The following is a 24,345-nucleotide window of genomic DNA, read 5'->3' on the forward strand; positions in this document are numbered from 1 at the left end:
CAAATTTTATACAAAAAGTGGGCACCAGTTTTTAACACTGACATACACAATATCAAATTCGTAGTTGCAATTTCATGTTTCTAGAGATAACATTCCAATCACGAATTAATTTTACTTCGATTATATAATTCATTTCATTATAATATTAAAAATAATTTGTATTCAAAATATATTAAGATTATTGTTAGTTTGCTTCAACGATAGATTGAGGGTTGATTGTTCAACATCATAACATAATTATACAATTTACTCCAGCAAATATAGACCTGCAGTTTCTTCTTAGTGCAGGGAAGCTGTTAAATAGAAAAAAAAAGTAAAGAAAAAGAAATAAACGATGCATAATACAGTTACCTCAAGTTCGACTGCGTCTCCAAATACATGAGATTTGAACAGATTAATTATACATAAATTAATAGTAGTAGTAAATCATTAGCAGAAGTGATAGGAACATCTTTTACATGGGAATCCTGTCTTGGGCTCAACTAGTTACTACTTTAATTTTTCAGGCATTTGCTTCAATTCATCTTCAATGTTGCATCTCACTTTGACGAGAAGGGGATGGCCCTGATCACTACCTGATGGTATAAGGGAGTTGCTAGGTGCACCCAGCAATTTATTGAAAGTACGATTTTGCCCTTCAGTAAAAAAATTTAAAACATTTAAAAACGTTTCCCTCCCCTCTCCCGGAATCACTCACGCCCTCTCCTCCTCTTGCTTATGCTTTTCCCTCTTCCGCGACCCTGTGAGTTCTCCTCCTCCGCGAGCCCGGCTACTGCTTTTATTTCGGTTGGACGCCATTTCCGTTCGAGGTAGGTGTCGTTAACCTTCCATTAGCTTTTATTATGCACTGTGTAGTTGTAGCATTAGGCTAGGTTAGAAGAACCATAGGTTAGAGGAACCATAGGATAGAAGACGAGAGCAGGAAAGGCCGGAAAAAATGGGGAAAGAGGTTCATGGCGGAACCTTCTGGTAGACCCGTTATGGGTTCTTTTGGAACTTCCGAAAGAAGATTTTCCGGAAACTTTCCGGAAGAAGTGATCTTCCGGAAGTAACCAAACGTCTTCCGGAAGTCTCTTGGAAAACCTCTTCCAGATACTTTCCGGAAGAAGGGTTCTTCCGGATGACCTTTGGAATTTCTGGAAGAGCTTCCCGGAAGAAGTGGTTCTTCCGAAATTGTTTCGGAAGAACTACTTCTTCCGGAAGTGTGTGTTTTTTTTTTAAAAAAAAAATTGGTTTGTTATTTTTTTAAAAAATAATTATTATATATTTTTTTATTATTTTTGTTTTTGAGATTTTAGAAAAATGAGGCTTGGGTTTTTGATGTCATGTGTTTTTTTATAATTTTAATTGTGTATTTTTAGTAAATATTAAATTGTAAATTATTTATTTTTTTGGTTGATAAAAGAAGTTGTGTTTGTTTTTGTTTTTTGTTTATTTTTTTAAATTAGTGTTTTTGTGTATAAATGAAGTTGTTTATTTTTATAAATAAAGTTGTGTGCGTTTTGGAAATTTTTAAAAAATACTATTTTTTTATAAATTATATAAATAAAGTTGTTTATTTTATTATAAAAGAAGTATTTTTTTTAAAATAAAGTTGTGGATGTTTACTAATTAATTAATTTTACATCAGTTGTGTTTTTTTTTTATAAATGAAGTTGTTTATTTTTTTTTAGATTAAGTTGTGGATATTTTTTTATTAATTAAATAATTATACATTAGTTGTGTATTTTTTATAAATGAAGTTGTGTATTTTTTTTAAAATTAAGTTGTGGATATTTTTTATTTAATTAATTTTACATTAGTTGTGTTTTTTTTAAATGAAGTTGTTTATTTTTTTTTTAAAAATTAAGTTGTGTATATTTTTTATTTAATTAATTTTACATTAGTTGTGTTTTTTTAAATGAAGTTGTTTATTTTTTTTAAATTAAGTTGTGGATATTTTTTATTTAATTAATTTTACATTAGTTGTGTTTTTTTTAAATGAAGTTGTTTATTTTTTTTAAATTAAGTTGTGGATATTTTTTATTTAATTAATTTTACATTAGTTGTGTTTTTTTTAATGAAGTTGTTTATTTTTAAAAAAAAAATTAAGTTGTGCATGTTTAGTAATAATTTTTTTTACATTAGTTGTGTTTTTTTATAAATGAAGTTGTTTAATTTTTTTAAAAAAATTATGTTGTGTATGTTTTAAAATAATTTGATTTAAGTTAGTCTTATTTGTTTATAAATAAAGTTGTTTTGTTATAAAGAAAATTGTGTATATTTTGACCGAAAAAAATACGTGTTCGACATGATTTGTAGATCATGGCCAGAACACGAGGTTTAGGTCGTGCGATAGGTAGAGTTGTAGGCAGAGATAGACCTGCTGATGAGGATGTTGCTGATGTTCCTGAGAGGCATAGGCCTACTGCCTCAGCCCGTAGGCTATGCGTTCATCAGATGACTACGGAGGGACGTGATATGGCTGAGGATGTCGCTGACATGAATGACGATGTCCTTGAGCAGGCTATGGAGGCACCTGAGATGCATGCGGATGCACAGGGTGCTGATAATGGTGAGGGGTCAGATGGTGATGATGCTGCTGAGGGATTCCCTGGTGGTCCACGAGACCCGTCAGTGCTCACATCATTTGTCGAGCATGTTGCACATGCGGTTTGGAGTAGACAAGTATTTTAATTTGTTAATTATTTGTCATTGTTGATTTATTTGTTTATGATTAATTTTTTTTAATAATTGTATAATTTGTACTTCAAATCAGGAACGTCCTGATTTGAAGTTAGTGTCACATGGGAGGAAGGTGGCACTGATTGGGAGGCCAGTGCCTGAGATTGAAGGCCTGGTGGCTGCCACAGGATTAAGTCCACTGATAGATTGTTTAGTTATTACTGGCGATCCTGGACTTATATCCGCATTTGTGGAGAGGTGGCACAGTGAGACTAGCACCTTCCACCTTCCTGTAGGAGAACTGACGATCACATTGGATGATGTGTCGTCCATCCTACATTTACCCATCACTGGCGCCTTGCACAGTTTCCACGCTCTTTCTACGGAGGAGGCCAGATTCTTGCTTACGGAGTTGCTGGAAGTGTCTGCCGAGGAGGCCAGAGCTGAGACAGCACTCACACGTGGAGCATATGTACGATTAGGATGGGTTCGTGACATTTATGAGACCAGATGTCAGGCCCGGCGGTGGATTGTAGCAGCTCGCGCTTATCTGCTGCACCTTGTCAGTTGCACTCTTTTTGCTAATAAGAGTGCAACATACGTGCATGTGGTCCACCTTGACGCTTTCCGGGACCTCGCTCATAGTGGTGGTTACGCTTGGGGGGTTGCTGCGCTGGTTCATATGCATGACCAGTTAGATGAGGCTTGTAGGACCACCACCCGACAGCTTGCGGGGTACTTGACGCTACTTCAGGTAAAGTTTGTGTTTATTAATATGTTACGTTCGATTATGATTTAAACATGTTTTTATGTTATGTTAACCTCAATTATTGTGTAGTGTTGGATCTATGAGCACTTCCCTAGTGTGCACCAGTGCGTGACTGACGATACATACCAGGAGACGTCCCCACGTGCTTCCCAGTGGTTGACGTCGAAGGCGCACATGAAGGGAATCACAGGAGCACCCTACAGGGCATGTTGTGATGGTTTGACCGTCAGAGATGTGTCCTGGTTGCCGTACACGGAGCATCGGGGGGTTAGGGCGTTTTAGGAGATTTCATCTTTCCAGGGTCAGCTCAGATGGGGACCTATGGTCGTCACGGTTCGACCGGAGAGGGTGGTACGCCAGTTCGGTTACATCCAGAGCATCCCTCCGCCGCCTGTTAGTGCACGATAGTCACACGATCAGATAGATGACAGGTGGATGCAGTTTGCAGATCAGTTACTACCTGCGGGTCAGCTTTGTCTAGTGCCTGGGCAGGTATCTGCGGATTACATGGAGTGGTTTTTCCGCATATCTCACCCATTCATGACACCGACCCAGGCAGGTGACCAACAGAGGGATGCACCAGCTGCAGACCCTGAGGACTACATACAGCCGCCCAGCCCCCAGGTTCCAGTGGCATTTGACCCCCCTCCACATGTGGTAAGATTATTTGCGCGTTTAATGTTTTATGAGTTGTTGTTTATTTTAAATTTCATAATAAATGTTTTTAATGACTTTGACAGGATGATTATGAGGGATATGAGGCGATTGCACAGAGGTTGGAGCGTGTGCTCAACCTTAGGATAGTCACTGCAGGCACAGAGTTATATGACATTATGCAGGACTGCCTGACGATCGCGAGAGGGGGACCCAGTGCTGATGGGACGATCAGGGCTCGTCAGAGACGCCGCACGGACCATTGATTATTGTATTTATTTTTTGTGTTGTAGTTGACATGAATATTTGTAATTATTACAGTTTTTGTTTAATATAGTTGACGTGTTTTTCACTGTTTATTATTTTATAATATAGTTTATTATTCCGATTGTTTGTGGTCCTTAAGCGAAGTTTACGGCTGTTTTAAATTTATTTTTAAAAAAACGGAACCTAGAATCATGAGTTTTGTTTGCAAGAATTACATAAAAAATAAAAGTTTTTAAAATCATTAATAATTCATAATTCATAATTTACACCATTAATATATAAGGTTGTACCAAAAACTAAATATTTTAAAAAAATTATATGACAATGAAATCGCCATATAAGATACTACAAGGATGACTTTAAAAAAAATCCATGTTCAAGTACCCATGTTTGGGATTTTTTTGCGTGGGTGTGCCAGTGCCGTGTGACAATGGAGGGTGGCCATTTCTCATATTTGGACATCAAAGAACCCAAAAAAAATATTCCCGTTCCCCGGTTCCGTCAACTAACACATCAAAACAAAGCCTGAAAATCCAAAAAAATAGGAAATTGACCCTTTTTCCATGTTCAAGTACCCATGTTTGGGATTTTTTTGCGTGGGTGTGCCAGTGCTGTGAGACAATGGAGGGCGGCCATTTCTCATGTTTGGACGTCAAAGAACCCAAAAAAAATAGTCCCGTTCCCCGGTTCCGTCAACTAACACGTCAAAACAAAGCCTGAAAATCCAAAAAAATAGGAAATGGACCCTTTTTCCATGTTCAATACCCATGTTTGGGATTTTTTTGCGTGGGTGTGCCAGTGCCGTGAGACAACGGAGGGTGGCCATTTCTCATGTTTGGACGTCAAAGAACCCAAAAAAATAGTCCCGTTCCCCGGTTCCGTCAACTAACACGTCAAAACAAAGCCTGGAAATCCAAAAAAATAGGAAATGGACCCTTTTTCCATGTTCAAGTACCCATGTTTGGGATTTTTTTGCGTGGGTGTGCCAGCGCCCTGAGACAATGGAGGGCGGCCATTTCTCATGTTTGGACGTCAAAGAACCCAAAAAAAATAGTCTCCTTCCCCGGTTCCATCAACTAATACGTCAAAACAAAGCCTGAAAATCCAAAAAAATAGGAAATGGACCCTTTTTCCATGTTCAAGTACCCATGTTTGGGATTTTTTTGTGTGGGTGTGGCAGTGCCCTGAGACAATGGAGGGTGGCCATTTCTCATGTTTGGACGTCAAAGAACCCAAAAAAAATAGTCCCATTCCCCGGTTCCATCAACTAACACGTCAAAACAAAGCCTGAAAATCCAAAAAAATAGGAAATGGACCATTTTTCCATGTTCAAGTACCCATGTTTGGGATTTTTTTGCGTGGGTGTGCCAGTGCCCTGAGACAATGGAGGGCGGCCATTACTCAAGTTTGGACGTCAAAGAACCCAAAAAAAATAGTTTCCTTCCCCGGTTCCGTCAACTAACACGTCAAAACAAAGCCTGGAAATCCAAAAAAATAGGAAATGGACCCTTTTTCCATGTTCAAGTATCCATGTTTGGGATTTTTTTGCGTGGGTGTGCCAGTGCCGTGAGACAATGGAGGGTGGCCATTTCTCATGTTTGGACGTCAAAGAACCCAAAAAAATAGTCCCGTTCCCCGGTTCCGTCAACTAACACGTCAAAACAAAGCCTGGAAATCCAAAAAAATAGGAAATGGACCCTTTTTCCATGTTCAAGTACCCATGTTTGGGATTTTTTTGCGTGGGTGTGCCAGTGCCCTGAGACAATGGAGGGCGGCCATTTCTCATGTTTGGACGTCAAAAAACCCAAAAAAAATAGTCTACTTCCCCGGTTCCGTCAACTAACACGTCAAAACAAAGCCTGAAAATCTAAAAAAATAGGAAATGTACCCTTTTAACAATTATTTTTTTGGACCACTGAAACAACACATTCAACTTTATTATGGGAATTAAACACGTCGTAAACAGATAAAGGTTACATCAACGAAAAAACAAAAAATTAAACATCACATTCAGTTGTTTAGCGACGTCCCACTGACCTCGTCTTCAACATATTTAGTAAAGACAGCTAAAATTTCTATTGGTCCATATTTTTTCCAGTAGTTAGATTGTACCAACACCTTCAGCAGTTCTTCGTTGGTGATCAGCTCATTTATTTCATATTTTATAACCGTATCTGAATACTCAAACCGAGCTGGTTGGCGGAAAAACAATTGTCTTACCGTTTGTGATTCGTGAATTCCAAGAGGGGGAATCCCTTTAGGTGCAACTTGCTTGATTAAATTCTTCAGTTCATCGATGGTACATGTTGAAGGAATTTGAAATTTCTTAGGATTTTTTCCTGTGAATGCGCATCCAAAAAATTTGTTCTGCGGTGGCATGTTCCATTTCCCGTTGTAATACAGGATCGCGTCAGGAATACGAGGCATAATGCGTTCAAGTAAGTTTATTATTCCATCTGGTGTTCTTCCAACGGTGCATAATAACTCAATCGGACCAACACAAGAAAATTGATCATTACACATTAACATTGTGTTGACATCGTCATCATTTATCAATTTGATACACTCAAAGCGAATTTGGTTACCTGTATCGGTGAATGGCTTCCGGTAGTGAATTTCATCCAAAAATTGTTTGTCGGATAGCTGAAGGGTATTGTGTATTCTGGTTTTTAGGCTTGCAAAATCACACCTATTTGGTACTCGAATGGGCACCGGAGTTGAAGTTTGGAAGTAAACCCCAGTATCATTGTGAATAATCGATCCATTTGGATAAATGAAAGCCAACCTTGAGTTGACAATCGTCTGACTGCTAGTTTCTCCTAAAAATGCCATAGTTTGTGTATCAGTTGGGAGATTATTTGAAAGCAAGATAATGTGTGATTTAGTAGCCTAGTCTGCCATATATATAAATGGTTGTCACCGAGCCATTGTTTAATGTTGTTTACAAAAAAATAGACACGCGTAAATGTGTAGTCAAGTCAGCCAATGTGTTGTCGCCAATGTGTAGTCAAGTCAGCCAATGTGTTGTCGCCAATGTGTAGTCAAGTCAGCCAATGTGTTGTTGAGCGACTGCTAGTTTTAGAATGTGTACTGAAGTCAGCCAATGTGTTGTCGCGCTCAAACTATAATACGCATGTATGTCATTATGTGTTGTCAATTATGACAATGATGTATGCTGCACGCGTAAATGATTTTTGTTGGACCAACAATTTCCTTGCTTAACCAAACGAGTACTTGATAATATTAATTGGTTAGTAACGGGTTACAACAAATTATATCGCATAATGAATACAATTACATAAACAATGCATGTTTAGTCTTTATTTAGGTCTACATAGTGTGTTTTGAATGACATCAAGCTTGTGTATTGCTGCATTCTACTAATATATGGAATTGCCCACTGCTTTGCCAGAGAATAACAATTGCTTGACCACAACAGCGCTGGAGGCGGCAAGGGACAATGGTTTTTCAAATAAACCTGTTGTACATGAACAAACATTATATCATGCGCTGACCGTGCCAAACGAACCAGCGAAGTCATTGCATAATTGTTATACTAACTATATTCAATGTACCTGAACAAAATGTTTTCCAAACACGTGAGCGACACATATGATGCGGTGGCCAGAAGAATGAGGTGGTGGTTGACTTCTAAGAGGGAAAAATGCCATGCTTTGTTGTTGGGACAACGATACAAGGATTACGTTATACCGTGAAGCAATCACATATCCCATGTCCGTTATATCCATCCACTTGTCCACACTAACCTGAATGAACCAAACATACACATGTAAGTAATTTAAACATTGTTATTAAAAAAATTAACCTAAAAACATACCTTTGAAAAGTCATCAACAAGTAGGGACAACTTTAATTGTTCAAATCTCTCTGTGCCACCGAAGAGGTTCATGTACTCATGCGACCACCTGCCAAGTTCTTTAATCAATTCATTACGCACTAACGGCCACGAATCTTCTCCCATACCTAATAAAGCGGCAATGGACCGATATCCACAGTTACCGTCCGCTTTCACATCCACAACGTCACGAATGAAACCTTGAAAGAATGACGCAAATTGATCCAACATCGGAATGATCCTTGTTGGCTGAGGCGGTTGAGAACATGATGCACTTCGTTTCACTGGAGAGTTGCAGCTTTGAACAGAATGAAAAGCATCAACATACTCCAAGTAAGACGGATCACGCTTTGTGGATCTTTGACTTCTTTTCATCAGTTTCTTCGGTGCACCTTTAGTGTTGACCTTTGACGGAGGAGGGCACATAGAGTTATGATCAGGGTATGCAATTTCTTGAAGTTTACTCTTCAGAGTTACTTTGCCAGCCACATCAAGTTCATCAAACCTTTTAGATATGATCTCTATCTCTTCCTTGATGGTGACTTTCGTCTCACATAATCCTTGGTCTGAAAAGCAAAGTCTCCTCCAAAAAAGATGGACTGACTCCAATGGGATGCTGCCAGCAGTATACCTAGAAAGCTCACATGCACATGGAAGACCGTGCATGCTTCTCATCACACAACCACAAGAAGAGAGATTGTTGCCGAGATAACATAGACGGTCAACCTCATAAGCAATCTGATTTAAACCATCCCTTGAAACCATCCCAACAAGCCTCTTGTATAAGGTTTTTTTATATACATGGCCAACCACATGCGTACTGGTTTCAAAGGATGCTTTAATTTCGATGTGTTGCAGCGTGATCATGTTGTTCATGGCATCCCAAACACTACATAGGTCTCCAACGCTATTTTGTAGTACTCTTTTGAGAGCCCAATGAGCTGATTCAACTCTACATTTAAAATACACAACAAACATGAAAATATACAACAATTAAATACCATTTAATACTAATCGTTACTAACAAATAAAATCAGCTCTTAATGTCTGTATGTTGTTGTGTTGCCTAGGTGCATGACCTTATTCGTCCATGCTGTAATAAATTTTTCCTTGTGGGGGATAATCCATGTGTCGTTAACATAGTCAATGAACATCGGCCAAGGCAAACAAGCAACTTGAAACTTCTGATGTGACTCATGGAACTCGTGTTCGGACGGACAATCAACCAAAGTACCCCAGCTATCCATTACATAGTCCCACGCATTTTTTTCCCCGATTAAAGATTTGCACTTCGCCTTCACATTCTTATCGATATGAAACCTGCACAACAAATTAGTAGACTCGGGAAACACAGTTTTCACTGCATTCATCAGTGCTAGGTCTCTGTCAGTGACAATAACAAGAGGGAGGCGATCGTGTCTTAAAAATAGGCCTCGAAATCGTTCCAAAGTCCATACAATATTATTAACACGCTCAGCCTCCAGATATGCAAACCCAGCAGAGAATGTCATCGCCGTTGGTGTCACTACAACAAAGTCAAGTAGTGGGAGTCTGTACCTATTTGTTTTGTAGGTACTATCTATAAAAAACACCAGATGACATGCATTGCATAACTTTACTGCATCTAGGTGACACCAAAACAGATCACGCACCACAACTTCATCCTTCAATCTATGCCAATGAATGTATTGATCACGTTCAAGAAGCTTCATCAGATGCTGCATTTCGGTATCAGCTCCTCTTATTGAAGAACGATATGCACTTCTTGCATTGTAAATTTGCTTTATCGTGGTGCAATTGTCGGCATTGTGTTCCTTCAACGTTAGCAAGATGTTTTTCGGTTTCACCATCGACTTTGTCATATCAGCAATAATTTTCTTTTCTTCCTTAGTCAATCGCCCGGCATATGGATGTCCAACTAAGGACTTCGCCAATTCATGATTGTGAATCCCACATATCAACTTCACCATCCAACCTTCCCCTCCATGCACTGGTTTCCCACGAAGCCTGAAGGGACAACCACATTTCCTACTCCCGGTGTCTTTTCTAACGAATTCTTTATTTCTATACTTGTACGTACCACTCATTTCACACCCAATTAAGACAAATGAACTTCTTCCTTTGCTACCGGTCTCTGTGTCAGACCTCATAATCACTGCAACAAATCCATTTTCATGGACAACTGTTCGAGCCCATTGCAAAACATCATCTCGAGTAGCGAATACCTACAACGCAACCCTAACATATTAATTTTCATACAAACCATCAATTCAACCAAATGACTCAAATTATCTATGATTACCTGAGACGTATTAAAAGCATTTGAACAATCCACATGTGGTTCATTCACCCCACATTCTTCTTGATTATCATAATTATAATCCATATTAACTTCTTGTGACATCGCAAAGTCATACCTCCATTGATCTTCGTCCATCTTAAGGACATATGGATCATACACAAGTACATTCAATTATCATATAACCACATCCAAAAATTTACTACACCTTAAATAACAAACATATTAACAGCACATATGCATCAGACACAACTATATTCAAATTATCATATAACCACATCCATAAATTGACTACTTATTAACTAACAACTAATACAAATATATTCTAAATTTATAACTACATTATTTACTTATAGTAAACTTATCACTATAATAAACAACTAATAAAACATTTTTGTACCATTATACATTTAAGTTATCTAAATCATTTAATATTATACCATTATACCTAATTAAACCAATAATCCACAACATATATAAAACAGAAGGTCTTCCGGAAGTGGTCATTCCGGACCTTCATCCTGTTGTGCCTAAAATTTCTTCCGGATACAGTTTTTACTGTTTCTCTTCTCTAAAAACTAGCCGGAAAACGAAAAAATACTCATAAATGCGTACCTCCGACGAAATAGGAAGAACAACCACTAACAAAACTTCAAATACGGAACACGGGACCACCAAATCTTCAAATACTTCACGGGACCACCAATGGAAACTGCAAAAGGGACCACCACCGAAACAACAGCAAGCAACCAAAACGGAAGAAACAAAGCAGAGAAGAAAGCGCAGTAAAAAGAAGCGTGAACGCGTTAATTTAAAGAAAATTACACAAGGGCAAAATCGTCATTACATACGCATTAAATATTATTTTATTTTTACTTATTATTATAAAATGAAAATTCTTTTTTCTTCATTTTGTTATAAAATAATAATCATTTTTTTATTATATATTAACTTTTGTAATAGAAATTAAATGTTATCATAATAAATAATTTATATTTTTAATAAAATTTACGAATTAATTAATTTTTATGGTTTAAATTATACTAAATTGTCACACAAATTAATATTTGACATGCGCGTAAAAAACAAATTATAAATATTAGTCATAATTACGTTAACTAATTATTTAATTATTTATGTATAATAATATTAATTATTTTATAATTTAGTTTATCCATTAAAAGTAAATTATTACAAAATAAATTATTTTTTTTAAAAAAAAACTAACTTCCGGAAGAACCTTCTTCCAGAAGTTTCCGGAAGAAGATTCTTCCGGAAACATTCCGGATGACGTTTTTCCGGAAGTAGTTTCTGGGTACTTCCAGAAGTCACAAATTCTTCTTCCGGAAAATTTCCGGAAAGAGGTTTTTCGGAAAGTTTCCGGAAAAAATCTTCTTCCGGAAGAAGAATTGATGAAGGGCAGTTTCGCCACTTCACTGTTTGCTGGGTGCCCCAGCAATAATGCTGGGTGCACGTAGCAACTCCCATGGTATAAAGCTGCAAGTGCCGCCCCAATGAAAGTTCCAACCCAAAAAATCCACTGCACCACAACAACATAGTTTAGGAATTTTTCTTTATTTTTCTCTTAGCAATAGCCAATTAATTAATATATTCTGTCCTACCAGAGCTCACTAACAAAAAATAAAAAAACTAAAGGTTGAATTACTTCTTTGATTTTTATATCTGTGTATATATTTAGAATTTCTACATATACACTTTTTAACTGATTTTAGTTTTTTTACATATACTTTTTAACATGTTTTAGTTCTTATAATTTTGGAAAACAGGGATTGAAATGGATTAAAAATTATGTGTAGAAACTAAAATAAGTTGCTTTTAGATTTAGGAACTAAAATATAAAGATACAAAAATATATGAACTAAATCAGTAATTAAACTAAAATTAAAATTAATATCAAAACAATTTATGTATAATGTTTATAAAATTTATCACTAAAATTTGTGATCCAGAAATAGTAAAAAGAAAACATTGTTTTATCATTAAATGTGTTACTAATTTATTGAGTTTTTGTTGTGGCTATAGATAAAATATGCTTATTATACAAGGGACATTAAAAATAAAAAAAATAAAGGAAGAGAAAAATCTAAACAAAATCAAGGATGAATTAGACTCACATGGTCATCCCAAGCTTGGTCTTTGTTGAAGATAATGGCTGCACCTAGACTTCTAGCAGGGTTGATACCAGTCCCTGTAACAGGAATTGTAGCCAAGTGCACTAGAAACACAGCAAAACCAATAGGCAGTGGTGCCAAAATCTGATCCATTCAAATTTTTATAATTAGACATATTTTCATAGCACAACTTATACCTTAATACAATAATAGTGATACACAACTTGAAACAAGAAGGTGCATACTAGTAAAATGATGAATGCTAAGGACATTCTAGGCAAATTTATAGGAGTGGGGTTTTTTTTTAAAAAAAAAAAAAAATACAGGAATGGATAGAATTTAAAAATATTACATGTTATGTTTATGCGGTGTTTTAAAGATTACCTAATTTTTTTTAAAGACCAAAGTTGTGTTTTACATCATGATTTCAAGTATTTCATTATTTTTTTAAAAAAAAATATTGAAGTCATATTTTGAATCACAATTTTAAGTATTTTATATATTTTTTTAAAAAATAATACTAAAGTCGTGATAAAAACACAACTTCGATATTTTTTTTAAAAATTATGATGTTCTAAAGTTGTGTTTTAAAACACGATTTTTTATATGAAGTGGTATTTTAAAATACAGCTTACCTATAGCTTGTAATAATTTTAAAATCTATTTATTTGCGTAATTTTTTTAAAAATTATTTCACTTATGTAAATTTGTCACACTCTTTTTTTATGATTTGATTGGAATTTATTAGAAATTACTACTTTTAGTTTCAACTAATCTTAGAAAGAGTATTAAAAACAAGTGTGCTAACATTTGTCTTAGGACATTATTTTGCTCACCGGAACGTGGGAGTCTCTAGCATTTCTTTTGGCATCAGTGGCAGAGAAGACAGTGTAAACAAGCACAAATGTGCCAACAATCTCTGCTCCAAGGCCAGCAATATTGGTGTACCCTTTAGCGATTGTGTTGGCACCACCACCAAGCCTCTCATAGAGGTGAGGCTCGAACCCCTTAACTACACCGGCACCACATATAGCTCCCAAGCACTGCATGATTATATAAAAAATTGCCCTTGTCATAGAGAGCTTGCGTGCCAAGAACAGCCCAAACGTCACTGCTGGGTTAATATGACCCCCTGCATTAGCAAATTCACACAAGCTACATTAGGCAAAAAAAAATAAAATTAGAGAGATTACTTCATCATCCATATTTTTTCATAGATATTAGTAATTAGTCCTATAAAAAGGAGGAAAGAGAGATCAAGAAGGACGTCAGAGAAGATCGTCATGAGAGATCTTATGATATAAATAATCATCTTGAAATTTTCATCTTTATTCAAATGAAATAATGTTATCCTCCTGTAATTCAAGTAATCGATCTAGTCTAGTAGAGTAAGATTTTGTTATTGTTGTTCTGGTAATTGAGGTCTGGAATGTCTACTATTTGTTAGTTGAATCTATTAAATAAACATTACAACTCATTGCTTTCCTAGGATATGGAAATGTATTTCTTTATGTTAGATCTTCACCTACATGACTTTTTTTTTACAGCTACATACATGACTTAATCATGCCAAATTATTTTGTTTATTCCTTTTTAATACATTTGCCACAAATTTTGATAAAAATTTACCTATTTAATTATTTATTAAGATAAAATATAGAAGAACTTTGACTACTTTATAATATGAAAATTTCCCATAACCTCACATGAGAGAAACACTCATGACAACTCTCATTGGTACATATGCCTATTTCATTGAACACTAGCATATGAGTTTGAATGCAACGTATTCTTTTAAATTTGGATCCTCTAAATTGGGCAATTCACTTTGCAAGATAAAATAAATTAACGTAGTTATTCACAAGAAAATCAATTATTATAAATATGTTAAAATATCAACCATTATCTTTCTCATTGCCCACCGAGATTACTTACTTTAAAAAAGCCAAATTCCATCCTTAATTTCTTATTAAATAAAACAAATATGAAATATTTTTTAATATATTAAATATACTTACCTTTTATTTATAAAATACTAAAACGACTAACCGCAGGGAGATGTTATCTAAAAACAATAAAACATATAAATTAATCTGTGAATTTTACCCGAGATGCCAGCAGTGCAATAAACAAGAGCAAATATCATTCCCCCAAAAGCCCAAGCAATGCCTTGGATGCCCACGGTAGAACACTTGCTCTTGGATTTGGCCACACCCATCACAGTGAGGACCGTGATGTAGAGGAACAAGAAAGTGGCCACAAACTCTGCTATGCCAGCCCTATAGAAAGACCAGGATGACAACTCCCCGGCCTCAAAGAGAGGTGCAGAGGGTGGCTCTCTGTAGTCTTTGGCCTGAGCAGCGGTTCCTATTGGCTGCCTCTCTCCGTACCTGTTGGCTCCAACTCTCACATCCTCTTCTTTGCCCTCCATTTCCGGTGCAAGTCTAGAATACTTCGGACTTGAGGACAGATAGGTCTTGCAATGTGTGAGAGTGTAGACTCCTTGAGGCCTTTTAGAAAGAGGGGTTGGGTGAGTTTAATGTGGGGAAAATATGGGATTTCTAGTCAATGCAATGAAATCACGAGAGTAGTGTGTGTGTTTGTAGCGTAAGGTTGGGGACATTGGTTGTGAGCCTTTTTTAGGCAAATACTAATAAGTGATCTCGGAACATTGATTAATTAATTAAAAATAATATTTTCATCAAAATGGATAAAATTAAATTATTCTTATTTGTATTTTTATGAATTTTATAATAAATATATATTTTTTAATTTATTAACCAATATGCTAAAAGTGTGTGTTAACAACATTTTTTTAAGGAAATTAATGGTGTGGTGACTTCTAAGGAAAATCTAAAAAGAGAATATGATGAAAACTGTGCATTATGGGGACATTCCATCGCCCAAGGACAGTAGGGGGACCTTGAGGAATTCGTTTTTCTTGCCGTCACTATGGGAAAGTCTACCTTTCTTTCTCAACTTTGAGAGCATCACTTTTTTGTAACGGATCAAAAAGCATCATTCCTTAGAGAAATTGAAAAAAAAAATTATATTAAAATAAAATATAAAAGATGTGAGTTTCACCTGAAAAATATAAATTGTTTTTCATATTTTTTTCCTCTCATACTAAAACAAACACAGCTTAAGAGGAGACTTACCGCCGATTCAATCTCTAATATACAAATTTTAAAGCATTTTTTATTGAATAAAACAGTTAAAATTTGTTGAATATTACAAAAGGATATTAATTAATTAAAAATTCAAATTCAAATTGCTTTTATAATTTTTAATAAATTTCAATTAATAATAAAATATATAATAAAAATATGTTATTAGCTTTTCTCATCCTGTTAGAAAAAAGTTGAACCTCACAAGAATTCTCGTTTCACAAGATGAAATTGAACATTTTTCTGAAAAATTACTTTTATTGTTTTGAATAAAGTCTTTTCTAAAAGTTTTGGAGTGTGTTTAAGTTCTTTAAAAAAATGAATTTCTAATTATCTCTAGAAGTTATTCCGAGTAACTTTAGATGATATAAGAAATCGTAATATAGTTATCTTTTAAAATAAAAATAATTTTAGCAGCATAGAGACTAATAATTATTTTTGTTGATCTCCGCCCTTGCGTGCAAATTTGTCACTTTTGAAGACGAGTTTGAAAGTCCGCATCATAAAGACAAATTTCTTTAAACAATTCTCCAAGGGATTTTCTACTAGAATTTATAGATTTAACATCGCAAGGATAATATTGGTTTTGGATAAAACTGATGTTAACAAAAATGTAGTGATATTCTCGTACATAATATGAGTTCATTAACATCAATTTTTTAGAAAACCGATGTTAACGAACTAATGTTAACATTGGTTTTTGGTAAAACCGATGTTAACATTCGGTCGTTAACATCGATTTCTAAAAAATCGATGTTAACAATGTTAACATCGGTTTCTTAAAAATCGAGGTTGTGTTTTACTTAAATTAAAACCTCAAATCCTTTTCTCCAGGTTCTGAATCTCCCAAGCCCTTTTCTCTCTATGTGACTTTCCTCCTTAGTTGTCATCACCATTCACCACTGTCACCATCATGTCCGTTGTCGCTATCATTGTTCAACACTGTCACCACCGTGTCCTCCTTAATTGCTACCGTCAATCACTTTGTGGCTTCCTAGCTTCCTGCAACCTTTCTCACCTTTTTTCCTGGCTTCCTAGCTTTGTGTCATTCTTCACTGATTGTTGTTGTTTCAGGTTACATGCAATACCTGCAACTGCTGGAAGAGTTGTCCTTTGCCACCGCCATGAGCAAACTCAAGTTCAAACATCATTTGGACTCTGACATCGTTGATTTTGAGGTACTAGCTTCACTTGTAATTGTGGTTTGTTTGATTGAGATGGTTGTGCTTGCGGGAACCTTTGGCACCAATGTGGTTAACATTGTGATGTTGAATTTGTAGAATGTGATGCTGAGATAGGATATTTGGAAATTCGGGGTTGAAGCCTTGTTTAAAATGATCCACTCTTGTATATCACACTGTAAGTACTACCAACTTCTTCCCCGTTAATTTGATAGAGCACAATAATATGCTATGGATCTGGGAACTGAATGTTGGCAAGTAAGAATAGTGTGTCCTTGCCAAGTGAACCATCGGTAAATTGAATTTGATTTTGTTTACATTAACTGTTGAGCAAAGGAATAATTTTTTGGATAATTTGATAAAGCACAATAGCAGTATTTGATCATGTAACTGTTGAATGAAGGAATAGTTTTTCGACTTTATGATGTGTAAAGTCATTTTTGTTTAGTTCATGGAACATTATGTGTTATGGTTGTGAGATATAGTTGGTGGGGACAATTTCAAATGTCAAAAGTGTGACTATTTGGTGTATGATGTTTGTGTGACCACGAAATTTGATACACGGGTGTGACAGCAAACACACTAATTCGTGTTGCTAGGAAGCTTATATAGAAAGGCTTGGGACTTTCATTTATGTTTTTAGGAACTTGCATACACAGGTGTGACTACAAGACACTATTTTATGATTTATCTCAGACATATTGTGTTGTTAATAAATTTCTTTTGGGCTTTTAAAAAAAATTATGGCTTTACCATCAAATTTGAGGGGCTTGAGTTAAGAGATAGATATGGGATGATTTTTGAATAGTTAAATACAAAATTCTAGAAATAGAATCTAGCTTTGTCTAAATGTTTGAGTTTGATAATCATGCTGATTGGAATCATTAGTTGGTGTTGGAAAAGATGTTTAGTACGTATCTCAGTTAATCATAAAGGTTGGGATTGTTTAGAATGGAACAATGAAGATGTTTATGTTCCTTTTTCATGCAAAATGCTGCCGAAATTTCATCAAATTTAACAAAAGAGACTTAACCTTGACGTATGAATCTACTATAAAAAAAAGTCTTCCTGAATGGGATAGGACCTCACCTTTAATGAAAAAGAGCGATTTTCATGCATTGAATAACTTTGTGAGTACCACAGAGTTATTAATTAGATGGATCAAAGTTGAATGAACGAAATTCGCATGAGCCCTGCGTACGAGGAAGACGCGGAACAGTTCTAGCAATTTGCTTAAGAAAGAAGTTAGCCGGATGAGGACGGAAAATATGTATGCCCTTGTATAAATTGTTTGAATGGGAGATGACAAGTGCTAGACAACATACGTTAACATCTTCTGTGTGATGGGATTAAGAAGAATTATACGGCATGGATATGGCATGGTGAATTGATAGACATGCAGAGGGGGACATAATTTGAAGCGTTTGGTGTACAAATGGGAGATTGCTTGGAGGATATGATTCGTGATCTTGGACAAGAGTCTTTTCAGCAAGCACATGCCCCTATGTATGATACATTGCAAAGTGATTCGAAGAATCCTTTGTATCCAGGGTGCAACAAGTAGTTAATGTTGTTGTCAGCAGTGTTAAGTCTGGTTAATGTTAAGGCCAGATATGAGTGGAGTGACAAAAGCTTCAGTTTACTGCTTGAAGTAGTGCACAATATGCTTCCAGAGCAAAACATGCAACCAAAAAGTTACTATCAGGCAAAAAAGATACTATGGCCAATGGGTATGGAGTATCAGAAGATTCATGCTTGCCCTAATGATTGCATATTATGCAAACATGAGCTTAAAGAAATACACAATTGCCCTAGGTGTGGGGTATCACGGTACAAGGTGAAGGATGATGATGACTGTAGTAGTGATGAAAACTAAAAGAAAGGCCCCCCAGCAAAGGTTTTGTGGTATCTTCTGATCATTTCAAGGTTTAAGTGTCTCTTTGCTAATGGAGACAATGCAAAAGACCTTACATGGCATGCAAATGGGAGAAACTACGACGGAATGCTTTGTCATCATGCCGATTCCTCCCAGTGGAAGAAAATTGATCGTTTGTATCCAAATTTCAGCAAAGAGACAAGAAATCTTAGGCTTGGACTTGCCACTGATGGAATGCTTTGTCATCATGCCAATACCGTTAATTGGTCAGCAGGTTTTTGAGCGGGTTAAAGACTTGAATACTATATTTGGAAATACCTAAAAGAAGGAAAAAAAGTAAGACTTGGATATGAAAGAAAAGGTCGATTTTGTTTGAGCTTCCATCTGATCTAGGTGTTACACATTGTATTGATGTTATGCATGTAGAGAAAATTGTTTGTGATAATGTCATTGGGATGTTCCTTAACATTCAAGGCAAGACAAAAGATGGTTTGAATACTCGTCAAGATCTAGCTGAGATGGGTATACGAGCCCAGTTACATCCAAGGTCTGATGGTAAGAAAATATACTTGCCTCCAGCTTGTCATACTTTTTCCAGAAAGGAGAAGATAAGTTTTTGTTAGTGTCTACGTTGTGTTAAAGTCCCACAGGGATATTCTTCAAATATTAAGAGCCTTGTGCAGTTGAAAGATCTAAAGTTAACAAGCTTAAAGTCTCACGATTGCCATATCTTGATGCAATAATTGTTAGTCGTGGCCATACGAGACATTTTTCCTAACAAAGTCAAACATGCCATAACTCAATCGTGCTTTTTCTTCAATGTCATATGTAGCAAAGTCCTTGATCCTGCCAAGTTAGATGAGCTAGAAAATGAGGCTACCAATACATTGTGTCAGATGGAGATGTATTTTCCTCCTGTGTTCTTCGGCATTGTGGTTCACTTAATTGTTCATCTGGTGAGGGAAATTAAATGTTATGGTCTTGTTTATTTGTGGTGGATGTACCCGATTGAACAATACTAGAAGATCTTAAAATGGTATACAAAGAATCTACACCATTTTGAAGCATCTATTGTGGGAAGGTACATTGTAGAAGAAGCTATTGAGTTTTGTTCAGAGTACATTGAAAAGGCAAAACTTGTTGGGCTTCCCAAGTCTCGACATGATGAAAAAGTGGGAGGTAAGGGTTCAAGAGGATTGCATGTTATCACTCCAAGTCTAGAAGATTTGCAACAAGCTTATTTGTATGTATTGAATAACAACAATGAAGTTTTGCCATACATAGTTCACCATGAAGGTTTAGTGAAGGAAAGTAATCCAAAAATGTCAAAGAACAGAGTGTTGAAAGAGCATAAAAAGACTTTCCTAAATTGGTTTAAAGACACAATCTTTGGTGACGACAATGCTTCTGAAACGATAAGAAAACTAGTAGATGGGCCTAAAAGAAATGTTATAACTTGGCAAGGATACGATACAAACAAGTATTCTTTCTATAGAAAAGCATAAGACGAGAAAAGTATAATGCAAAAAATGGGGTTAGCCTAAGGGATGAATCTCAACACTTTGCGAGTGTACATGATGACAATCCCAGTGTAGCTTCCATCCCTTACTTTGGTTTCATTGAAGAATTCTGGGAACTTAATTATGTCAAATTCAATGTCTATGTTTTCAAATGTAAGTTGGTTGACAACAATATCGGCCAGAATGACCCTTTCATCATGGTAGAACAAGCAAAACAAGTATTTTATGTTCAAGACCCTTGTGATGAAAAGTTGTCAATGGTTATATACAACAAAACAATTAGTGTTAATGTTGAAAATGATGAAGATTCATTAATTGACACTTATGTTAGTCCTTTGTCCACACAAATTGTAGAAGCAAGCTTCATGATGATGAATCAAGTAGTTTTGATGATGACAAAAAATGCCTAAAAGAATGATTTCAAGATTGAGTCAACAAGTTCAAAATCAAGATTGATTTCAAGATTCAAGAAAAGAGAATCAAGATTCAAGAGAAGATGAATTCAAGATTCAAGAGAAGAAATCAAGAAGCAACAAGTCAAGACTTCACAAGGGAAGTATTGGCAAGGATTTTTCAGAAACCAAGCATAGCACAGTTTTGTTTTACAAAAAGAGTTTTCTCAAATTTTTCTAAGTTACTAGAGTATTTACTCTCTGATAATCGATTACTAGTGATAGAATTTGATTTCAAAAATTTTTTAACTGAATTTGCAACGTTCCAAATGATTTTTAAATGGTGTAATCAATTACAATATATTGGTAATCGATTACTAGTGTATCTGAACGTTGAAATTCAAATTCAATTGTGAAGAGTCACATCTTTTCATAAAATGCATTGTGTAATCGATTACATGATTATGGTAATCGATTACCAGTGACAAGTTTTGAATAAAAGGTCAAGAGATGTAAATCTTCCAATGGTTTTCTCATGATTTTCTCAAGGTTATAACTCTTCCAATGGTTTTCTTGACCAGACATGAAGAGTCTATAAAAGCAAGACCTTGACTTGCATTCGAAGAACTTCTTGAACAACTTTTGAGAAATCTCGAAACCTTTGCGAATCTTCTTTCTTCTTCTTCCTTTGCCTAAAAGCTTTCTAAGTTTTATGTTTTCCAAACCTTGTTCTTCTGTAAGTGAAAATTCTGCAGAAAACAAAAGTGTGCTATATCTTTCATTCTCTTCTCTCTTTGCCAAAAAGAATTCAACAAGGACTAATCGCTTGAATTCTTTTTGTGTCTCTTTTCTCCCTTTTCCAAAAGAACAAGAGACTAACCACCTGAATTCTTTTGTGTCTCCCTTCTCCCTTTCCAAGAGAATTCAAAGGACTAACTGCCTGAGAATTCTGTTGATTCTTCCCTTTCTCTTAAACAAAAGATTTCAAAGGACTAACCGCCTGAGATATCTTTTGTTTCCCCTTACAAAGATTCAAAGGACTAACCGCCTGAGAATCCTTTGTCTTAACACATTGGAGGGTACATCCTTTGTGGTACAAGTAGAAGGTACATCTACTTGGGTTGTTGTAATTGAGAACAAGAGAGGGTACATCTCTTGTGGATCAGTTCAAGTGGAGGGTACATCCACTTGGTTGTTTAAAGAGAACAAGGGAGGGTACATCCCTTGTGGATCTTTGCTTGTAAAGGATTTTACAAGGTTGAAAGAAATCTCAAGAACCGATGGTTGCTTAGGGACTGGATGTAGTCACGGGTTGTTGCCAAACCAGTATAAAATTTTTGTGTTTGTCTTCTTCTTCCCTACACTTTTTAATTTCCGCCGTGTACTTTACTTTTACGGTTTACTTTTGTTTAAGTTACATAACTTAGTAGTAAAGCCTAATCGAATCTAGTAACATTAATAAGGATAAGTTTTAATTAGTCAAGATATATTAATAATTAATTCAACCCCCCTTCTTAATTATTCCGAGGCCACTTGATCCAACACAAATCTCGACTAACGTCAATAGAGAAGATGAAGTTGACGATGTGCATGAAAATCGTAATGATCATGATGAAGGAGAATTAATAAACTTTGTATAATGTAAATTATTTTATATTAACTTGCTTTCAGTCTATTCAGTTACATAACATAATATAGTTTTTAGACATTGTTTCATTAATGTTGTTTTTGCTTGAATGGCTGATGGCTACACCATGCAACTCCCCCCCCTCCTCCTCCTAATGATTTAGCAACACATTCCCCTTCTACCTTGAAGAGGACAAGAAAAGCGACACGACTAAGATCATTGGCGACTAGACCAGTTGGGGCGGAGAGACCATTGGTCCATGTGGATCCTACGGCCGGGAAAACCGTCTGTCCCCACAGAAAGAAGTTAAGGACATATTTATGGATCGTTGCTCTAGATAAGGTGGATGTGACATATGAGAATTGGAAACAAGTCCTTACTGCCCATAAGGATTGGATATGGGAGGATATTCAGGTATTTTAGTTAAATGTTGCATGTTGTTGATTAACAATAAAATTGTAATTTACTAACAATAAAATGTAATTTCCATTTGTCAGGCTGAATTTGATATCCTTGAGCATCTAATTTGAGGATGAAAAAGAAAATACTTCAGATCATGGGCTAGTGGTGGAGACAGTTTAAGTCTTATTTGACGGTGAAATGGACATTTCCAACCAAGAAGGACAGTGTCGATGACACTGTATGTGAAAAGTACGGCATTATCAAGGAGAAGTGGACCCAATTTCGTCAAAGTCGTAGAGACCCTTCGTGGGAAGTAAGTTTTGGGAATTTCATTGTTTTAAACTTTAAATTTGCATATTATTGTCAGTAATAATAACTTTGGATAATGTATAATTTTTAAAGGATATGCGAAAGAAGGCACATGCCATTCAGAAATAAAACACTGCCCCTCACATGTTGTCTCGTGAGGGTTATGAATATCTAGAAAACTTGTTGAATTAGGAGAAGAAAAAGAAACAACTGGAGGAAGCAGCTAAATCCGGAAGTACTAATACCGTCATTGATCCTCCATCTCCCATCAGACGACACGTGAAGTGGAAGATGGCCCGCACGAAGAAAATTGGCCAAATGACGTCCGAGGCAGCAAAGGAAATTGCTGACAAGATTGTAAGTAACTTTCAATTGTCAATTTCAATTATTTAAATTGTTTGATTGAGTAAACCAATAAATGTGTTTGTTACAAGATTCCTTGGAGGAGTAGACCTCACAGGGTTCCTTTGTTGCCCATGGATGTTAGGATGTACTGACTGCCACCATTAGGCGACCAGAACACCCTGGTCGTGTCTGTGCTGCTAGAGCTGGTGTCACGATCAAACAATACTTTGGACTAGCTCCAAGGACCTCTCGCTCATCTTTGTCTATGGCTCTCAAAGATCTGGAGCAGCTGATGTAAAAAATCAAGGACCAGTTGGAGGAGTCGATCACAAAAAAAGTGTCTCAACAACTAATGTTGTTTTTCAGCTAGATGCAGTCCCAAATTCAATTGCAGATGCAATCACAGGGACTCACATTGCCTCTTGAGCCTGAGGTTGGTCCTTCAGCTACTCGTGTCAGCACAAAAGAGAGTTGTATTGATCCCTTAGGGAACGACCCAGGCACAAATGATTAAGAGAAATATGGATTGTGTGTTGAAGAAAATTCTCCCCGCCTGGATGCTCTAGGAAGGCTTTATGAGTGGTCGACCACTATTCACAATATCCCTTTGGGAAAATGATCAAGTTGAAGTTGGTGTTGAGGAAGTTCGAGATGTAGGTGCTCGCATTCTTGTACCCACTCAAGAGGTTCAGTTAGTGGGGCACTTAACACCTTCGTTGCTTGGCCGACACATCTTGTTAAGCGTTTCTCAGAATATGTATTTCACTGTCATTAAATTATGTTAATTAACTATGTTAATTAACAACAATAGGCATATGACAAAGACAAGTACGCGAGCGGGGAATGCTGATGTGTATGGGTTCCTCGAGCCACAGTCCATACAAA

The 24,345-nt window shown here is 36.1% G+C and overlaps 1 protein-coding gene across 1 annotated transcript; it reads right to left on the reverse strand.

Annotated features, from left to right (window-relative positions):
* Nucleotides 1–434: 434 nt before the first annotated feature.
* Nucleotides 435–15,242, reverse strand: LOC114415695 (aquaporin PIP1-2-like). The gene is made up of 5 exons (XM_028380510.1): nt 14,748–15,242; nt 13,478–13,773; nt 12,645–12,785; nt 11,992–12,049; nt 435–595 (listed from the first exon to the last, which is right to left on the reverse strand). Exons 1-5 carry the CDS (start codon nt 15,070–15,072, stop codon nt 540–542), a joined length of 876 nt encoding a protein of 291 aa, XP_028236311.1. The 5' UTR covers nt 15,073–15,242; the 3' UTR covers nt 435–539.
* Nucleotides 15,243–24,345: the final 9,103 nt, after the last annotated feature.

This window comes from Glycine soja, chromosome 1 (assembly GCF_004193775.1).
Source record: "Glycine soja cultivar W05 chromosome 1, ASM419377v2, whole genome shotgun sequence".
Taxonomy (NCBI): Eukaryota; Viridiplantae; Streptophyta; class Magnoliopsida; order Fabales; family Fabaceae; genus Glycine; species Glycine soja.

Bases quoted from the DNA above. Each gene is read 5' to 3' on its own strand.
- LOC114415695 (XM_028380510.1), bottom strand. From the start codon at position 15,072: ATGGAGGGCAAAGAAGAGGATGTGAGAGTTGGAGCCAACAGGTACGGA. The intron at 13,774-14,747 runs GTAAAATTCACA...TTGCTAATGCAG, and splicing joins TTGCACTGCTGGCATCTCGG to GGGGTCATATTAACCCAGCA. The intron at 596-11,991 runs GTTGCTACGTGC...GGGTGCACCTAG, and splicing joins TGCAGCTTTATACCATGGGA to CAACTCCCTTATACCATCAG.